Below are 7,719 nucleotides of genomic sequence, written 5' to 3' on the forward strand. Positions count from 1 at the left end.
GAGGACATTACTGTGAGCACAGTGAAGCTCCCCCCCAGAGAGGACATTACTGTGAGCACAGTGCGCTCCCCCCCAGAGAGGACATTACTGTGAGCACAGTGAAGCTCCCCCCCAGAGAGGACATTACTGTGAGCACAGTGAAGCTCCCCCCCAGAGAGGACATTACTGAGCACAGTGAAGCTCCCCCCCAGAGAGGACATTACTGTGAGCACAGTGAAGCTCCCCCCCAGAGAGGACATTACTGTGAGCACAGTGAAGCTCCCCCCCCAGAGAGGACATTACTGTGAGCACAGTGCGCTCCTTCCCCTCAGAGAGAGGGCATTACTGTGAGCACAGTGCGCTCCTTCCCCCTCAGAGAGAGGGCATTACTGTGAGCAGTGAAGCTCCCCCCCCAGAGAGGACATTACTGTGAGCAGTAAAGCTCCCCCCCAGAGAGGACATTACTGTGAGCAGTAAAGCTCCCCCCCAGAGAGGACATTACTGTGAGCAGTAAAGCTCCCCCCCAGAGAGGACATTACTGTGAGCACAGTGAAGCTCCCCCCCAGAGAGGACATTACTGTGAGCACAGTGAAGCTCCCCCCCCCAGAGAGAGGACATTACTGTGAGCACAGTGAAGCTCCCCCTCAGAGAGAGGACATTACTGTGAGCACAGTGCGCTCCTTCCCCCTCAGAGAGAGGACATTACTGTGAGCACAGTGCAGCTCCCCCCCAGAGAGGACATTACTGTGAGCACAGTGAAGCTCCTTCCCAGAGAGAGGACATTACTGTGAGCACAGTGAAGCTCCCCCCCAGAGAGGACATTACTGTGAGCACAGTGCGCTCCTTCCCCCTCAGAGAGAGGGCATTACTGTGAGCACAGTGAAGCTCCCCCTCAGAGAGAAGACATTACTGTGAGCAGTAAAGCTCCCCCCCAGAGAGGACATTACTGTGAGCACAGTGAAGATCCCCCTCAGAGAGAGGACATTACTGTGAGCACAGTGAAGCTCCCCCCCCAGAGAGAGGACATTACTGTGAGCACAGTGCGCTCCTTCCCCCTCAGAGAGAGGACATTACTGTGAGCACAGTGCGCTCCTTCCCAGAGAGGACATTACTGTGAGCACAGTGAAGCTCCCCCCCAGAGAGGACATTACTGTGAGCACAGTGCGCTCCTTACCCCTCAGAGAGAGGACATTACTGTGAGCACAGTGCGCTCCTTCCCCCTCAGAGAGAGGACATTACTGTGAGCACAGTGCGCTCCTTCCCAGAGAGGACATTACTGTGAGCACAGTGAAGCTCCCCCCCAGAGAGGACATTACTGTGAGCACAGTGAAGCTCCCCCCCAGAGAGGACATTACTGTGAGCACAGTGAAGCTCCCCCCCAGAGAGGACATTACTGTGAGCACAGTGAAGCTCCCCCCCAGAGAGGACATTACTGTGAGCACAGTGCGCTCCTTCCCCCTCAGAGAGAGGGCATTACTGTGAGCACAGTGCGCTCCTTCCCCCTCAGAGAGAGGGCATTACTGTGAGCAGTGAAGCTCCCCCCCAGAGAGGACATTACTGTGAGCAGTAAAGCTCCCCCCCAGAGAGGACATTACTGTGAGCACAGTGAAGCTCCCCCCCAGAGAGGACATTACTGTGAGCACAGTGAAGCTCCCCCCCCAGAGAGAGGACATTACTGTGAGCACAGTGAAGCTCCCCCTCAGAGAGAGGACATTACTGTGAGCACAGTGCGCTCCTTCCCCCTCAGAGAGAGGACATTACTGTGAGCACAGTGCAGCTCCCCCCCAGAGAGGACATTACTGTGAGCACAGTGAAGCTCCTTCCCCCTCAGAGAGAGGGCATTACTGTGAGCACAGTGAAGCTCCCCCCCAGAGAGAGGGCATTACTGTGAGCAGTGCGCTCCTTACCAGAGAGAGGACATTACTGTGAGCACAGTGAAGCTCCTTCCCAGAGAGAGGACATTACTGTGAGCAGTGAAGCTCCCCCCCAGAGAGGACATTACTGTGAGCACAGTGCACTCCTTCCCAGAGAGAGGACATTACTGTGAGCAGTGCGCTCCCCCCCAGAGAGAGGACATTACTGTGAGCAGTGCGCTCCTTCCCCCCCCAGAGAGGACATTACTGTGAGCACAGTGCGCTCCTTCCCCCCCCCCAGAGAGAGGACATTACTGTGAGCACAGTGCGCTCCTTCCCCCCCCCCAGAGAGGACATTACTGTGAGCACAGTGCGCCCTCCAGGGGTGTGATTAGTTCCAGCCTCACCGCTTATCTGGAGCCGCTCTGGATAGGTTGCGCTCGTGCTGTCGCTCTTTTCGCCTGTTGTCTCGTATTTCATCGCGGTCTCTGGCTTCACCATCCTCTGCAGGACACAGAGACGTCAAAGTTGTGGCCGCCCCCATCCGGACGCCCCTCCCCCACGTCTCCCCAGCGCTCACCCTTCTCTGCATGAGACTTGATGCCAGCTCGGCGCTCTCGTGCAATCTGCGCCAGCTCTCGGAGCTTCTCTTCCTTCTTCTCTTTCTCCTTCTGCGCCATCTTCCTCTCCACCTGGGCTCTCATCTCCACAGCTTCTCGGGCCTAAGAAAACACACGGAGGGCTCCTCAGTGAGGGGCGCGCGGGGGGCTGGAGACGGCGCGCCATGTCAGGGACTCACCTTCCTGTCAGCGATGTACAGCGCTTCTGCCAGTTTAGCAAAGTTTTCGTTGATGTGAACGGTTTGCAGTCCTCGGCCATCGGCAGCCAAGCGCTTGTCCAGGGGGATGGTGTAGCCCTGCGGAGAGCAGCACGATGGTCACATGATGCTGGACAGACCGACAGCCACCCCGGACAGCCCCTGGACTTACCTTGGCGTTCTTCCAGTTGGATATACACGGTGGGATCTTCCACTCCTGCTGCTCCTTCACAGTCATCTGCAGAGAATGGACGCAGCGTTATACATGGACTGGAGGCCGCCCAGGCCCTCTGACTCCATTTTGGACAGGTAGTGGCTATCCATTAACCTCTTCCTGGTGGGCGGTAGCTTGTGTGATGAACCCTGTAACACCTGGCGGCTGCCCTGCGCAAACGCTGACGACATCAGTCGCCTCCCGGAGGCTTTGCTTCTAGATCTGGGAAGTGAACCGCGTCCACATCGCAGGAGGAGGTCATCGGGGGTCTCTGTCCTTACCAATGCCAAATGTTCTGACGGGAACAAGCCTCACCCGCGATACCAGGGAGGGTCATCCCCACCCGAGCAGCGGGGTAATTCTATTGCCTGCGAGGAGCAGGTTATAGTATTGGATAACCACTTTAAGACACTGGCATCCACTGCCTGTCTAACTCCACGACAGCTTCCCGGCCGCCCCCCTTTTAGACCTGGCGTGAGCGGGAAAACGTTGCGACACAAATTGGCGTACATCTAATAATTGACCCCCACAGAATCCTGTGTGTGAAGCGGGACTTACCTTCCTGCTGGGAGAATGCATCACCGGTGCAGGGGGGGACGGCGGTCCGCGGGGGATCTTCTTGTTAATTCTAGGAGAAGTCAGAGGCGTTACAGCTCCTCCCATTTTCTGACATCCCGGCTCCTCCCACCCAGGAAACACTCACTTGAAGCGTGGCGGCTCCATGGGGTCCTTCTGCATCTCCACCATCCGGATGACCCTCTGTTTGGCTCCGGAGTTGAATGCCACCCCCTGCTGAGACGGGGTGTACCTGAGAGAGGGCGGAGTGTTAGGACCGCACCGCGAACCCAGCCAATCCCCCCACAGCGGAGGCACTCACCGGATGTACTGCGCAGGCGCCAGCTTGTCGGCTGCCCGCACTGGCATGGCTGCAGCAATCTTCTGGGACACAACTTTATCCAGGGCCTGTCGGGTCTTCTCTGACACCTGGAGGATGAGAGGGAGAATCCTGCCGTTAACCCCTTAATCTGACCAGCCTGTTGGGGGCTTTCTGATCAAGCGCCCCCCCCCCCCCCCCCCATCGCCTTCCAAAAGCTGTAACTTTTTTATTTTTCCGCCGAGGTCTTGTTTTTGAGGTTGTAGTTTTTAATGGCGCAATTTTGGGGTCCACATAACATTGATAAACTTATCAGCTCTCAGGAAGGGAGATGAGGAGAAACGGCGACACCGCCACTGGGGTCTTCACATTATTCATTTGGCGGCGTTCATTCTTCAGGGTCAGTAGGATTACAGCGACACCAAATACATGAAAGCACTTACACGGCGCCCCCCAGAGAATGGGAGTAGTATTCCAAACACCCACAACTCACCTCACGGATGGCCTCCTCATCCGGCCGCTGGAGCGCGGGGTCCTCATCATCCATCACCTCCTTAGGGACGAGGTCTGTGAACTTACTGAATACCACCTGGAGAACAAAGACCGACAAGGATGATGGGAGTGATCATTGGTGTGCAAGCTACAGAGGGGTCAGAATGATGGGAGTGATGGCCCGTCACCTTATCCTTGGACTGGCCCTGACGAGCGATGGCGTCATATTTAACCTTGCCCTCGGCATCCACCTGTACAGCGAGGGCATTGGACGTGCGCTTCTTCCTCCCCATTTCCAGGGGGTACTGAGCCACGTGGATCTCCGGGAAGGCACCGCCATCGCCAAAGTCCTGCACAGAAGACAAGATGGTGTCAGGACAGAGACATGAAGCCCAGCAACCAAAAGGATGAGCCCCAGGCCCCTGCCCACCTCCAGAGTCCGGGGCACCCAGCCTTTACGGTGACCATAGGGAGGGGGCTCTCTGCGGGAGGCCACCAGCGCAGTCTGGCGAGATTTCTGAGCTCGGAGCTTCTCCTCCGCCTCCAGCTGGTCCTGGGAAAGCTGTGTGGGCGCCGGTAAAAAACTGCAGGGAGAGGAAGACAGAAAGACGGCCGTGATGGTGAGGTGCAAGACGTGTGTAGGGCACGGGACTGTACAGAGGGGCCCCAACTCAAACCGGCCGCACCTAACCTCCAGCGGAGGGGGCCCCCCCAACACAAACCAGCCGCACCTAACCTCCAGCGGAGGGGCCCCCAACACAAACCAGCCGCACCTAACCTCCAGCGGAGGGGACCCCCAACACAAACCAGCCGCACCTAACCTCCAGCGGAGGGGACCCCCAACACAAACCAGCCGCACCTAACCTCCAGCGGAGGGGACCCCCAACACAAACCAGCCGCACCTAACCTCCAGCGGAGGGGACCCCCAACACAAACCAGCCGTACCTAACCTCCAGCGGAGGGGACCCCCAACACAAACCAGCCGCACCTAACCTCCAGCGGAGGGGACCCCCAACACAAACCAGCCGCACCTAACCTCCAGCGGAGGGGACCCCCAACACAAACCAGCCGCACCTAACCTCCAGCGGAGGGGACCCCCAACACAAACCAGCCGCACCTAACCTCCAGCGGAGGGGACCCCCAACACAAACCAGCCGTACCTAACCTCCAGCGGAGGGGACCCCCAACACAAAGCAGCCGCACCTAACCTCCAGCGGAGGGGCCCCCAACACAAACCAGCCGCACCTAACCTCCAGCGGAGGGGACCCCCAACACAAAGCAGCCGCACCTAACCTCCAGCGGAGGGGACCCCCAACACAAAGCAGCCGCACCTAACCTCCAGCGGAGGGGACCCCCAACCCAAACCAGCCGCACCTAACCTCCAGCGGAGGGGACCCCCAACACAAACCAGCCGCACCTAACCTCCAGCGGAGGGGACCCCCAACACAAACCAGCCGCACCTAACCTCCAGCGGAGGGGACCCCCAACACAAACCAGCCGCACCTAACCTCCAGCGGAGGGGACCCCCAACACAAACCAGCCGCACCTAACCTCCAGCGGAGGGGACCCCCAACACAAACCAGCCGCACCTAACCTCCAGCGGAGGGGACCCCCAACACAAACCAGCCACACCTAACCTCCAGCAGAGGGGACCCCCAACACAAACCAGCCGTACCTAACCTCCAGCGGAGGGGACCCCCAACACAAACCAGCCGTACCTAACCTCCAGCAGAGGGGACCCCCAACACAAACCAGCCGCACCTAACCTCCAGCGGAGGGGACCCCCAACACAAACCAGCCGCACCTAACCTCCAGCGGAGGGGACCCCCAACACAAACCAGCCGTACCTAACCTCCAGCAGAGGGGACCCCCAACACAAACCAGCCGTACCTAACCTCCAGCGGAGGGGACCCCCAACACAAACCAGCCGCACCTAACCTCCAGCGGAGGGGACCCCCAACACAAACCAGCCGCACCTAACCTCCAGCGGAGGGGACCCCCAACACAAACCAGCCGCACCTAACCTCCAGCGGAGGGGACCCCCAACACAAACCAGCCGTACCTAACCTCCAGCAGAGGGGGCCCCGCCCAACACAAACCAGCCGCACCTAACCTCCAGCAGAGGGGGCCCCCAACACAAACCAGCCGCACCTAACCTCCAGCGGAGGGGACCCCCAACACAAACCAGCCGTACCTAACCTCCAGCAGAGGGGGCCCCCCCAACACAAACCAGCTGCACCTAACCTCCACCAGAGGAGCCCCCAACACAAACCAGCCGTACATAACCTCCACCAGAGGGGGCCCCAACACAAACCAGCCGCACCTAACCTCCAGCAGAGGGGGCCCCAACACAAACCAGCCGTACCTAACCTCCAGCGGAGGGGGCCCCCCCAACACAAACCAGCCGTACCTAACCTCCAGCGGAGGGGACCCCTAACACAAACCAGCCGTACCTAACCTCCAACAGGGGGGGCCCCAACACAAACCAGCCGTACCTAACCTCCAACAGGGGGGGCCCCAACACAAACCAGCCGTACCTAACCTCCAACAGGGGGGGCCCCAACACAAACCAGCCGTACCTAACCTCCAACAGGGGGGGCCCCAACACAAACCAGCCGTACCTAACCTCCAACAGGGGGGGCCCCAACACAAACCAGCCGTACCTAACCTCCAACAGGGGGGGCCCCAACACAAACCAGCCGCACCTAACCTCCAGCGGAGGGGACCCCCAACACAAACCAGCCGTACCTAACCTCCAGCGGAGGGGACCCCCAACACAAACCAGCCGTACCTAACCTCCAACAGGGGGGGCCCCAACACAAACCAGCCGTACCTAACCTCCATCAGAGGGGCCCCCAACACACTAGGGCCATATATAAACTCCACCGCGGAGGGGACCCCCAACACAAACCAGCCGCACCTAACCTCCAGCGGAGGGGACCCCCAACACAAACCAGCCGCACCTAACCTCCAGCGGAGGGGACCCCCAACACAAACCAGCCGTACCTAACCTCCAGCGGAGGGGCCCCCAACACAAACCAGCCGCACCTAACCTCCAGCGGAGGGGACCCCCAACACAAACCAGCCGCACCTAACCTCCAACACAAACCAGCCGTACCTAACCTCCAGCAGAGGGGGCCCCAACACAAACCAGCCATACCTAACCTCCATCAGAGGGGCCCCCAACACACTAGGGCCATATATAAACTCCACCGCGGAGGGGGGGGGGGTTGCCAACCAGGCTCATGTAAACAGCCCCCAGACCTCCATCACATTGGGGCCCCTCAGAAGCCGCTGATGACCTCCCCCGGCGGGACATATGTCACCCAGCCCCGGCCGAGCCCTCATGCCGGGGCCGCTCTCTCCGCTCACCTCACTAGCGCCATCTCGACGACCCGTTCTCTGAGCCGGAAACCGCCTCCTATCACAACGGAAATGGCAAAAGATCACATGACCCGTCCAGGACAGCAGAGCTCCCCCTGCCCCGCCC

General features: G+C 59.5%; 1 protein-coding gene across 1 annotated transcript; it reads right to left on the bottom strand.

Annotated features, from left to right (window-relative positions):
- Positions 1–2,176: 2,176 nt before the first annotated feature.
- On the bottom strand, positions 2,177–7,650 carry SNW1 (SNW domain containing 1). Its single transcript, XM_040410908.1, has 11 exons — positions 7,602–7,650; positions 4,660–4,813; positions 4,418–4,579; positions 4,231–4,326; positions 3,741–3,847; positions 3,567–3,671; positions 3,422–3,491; positions 2,822–2,887; positions 2,632–2,748; positions 2,413–2,554; positions 2,177–2,336 (listed from the first exon to the last, which is right to left on the bottom strand). The coding sequence occupies exons 1-11, from the start codon at positions 7,613–7,615 to the stop codon at positions 2,236–2,238; spliced, it is 1,134 nt and encodes a 377-aa protein (XP_040266842.1). The 5' UTR covers positions 7,616–7,650; the 3' UTR covers positions 2,177–2,235.
- Positions 7,651–7,719: the final 69 nt, after the last annotated feature.

The sequence above is a fragment of the Bufo bufo genome, chromosome 11 (assembly GCF_905171765.1).
Source record: "Bufo bufo chromosome 11, aBufBuf1.1, whole genome shotgun sequence".
Classification (NCBI taxonomy): Eukaryota; Metazoa; Chordata; class Amphibia; order Anura; family Bufonidae; genus Bufo; species Bufo bufo.

Bases quoted from the DNA above. Each gene is read 5' to 3' on its own strand.
- SNW1 (XM_040410908.1), bottom strand. The intron at 4,327-4,417 runs GTGACGGGCCAT...TTTGTTCTCCAG, and splicing joins AGGGCCAGTCCAAGGATAAG to GTGGTATTCAGTAAGTTCAC. The intron at 2,337-2,412 runs GTGAGCGCTGGG...TGTGTCCTGCAG, and splicing joins CAAGTCTCATGCAGAGAAGG to AGGATGGTGAAGCCAGAGAC.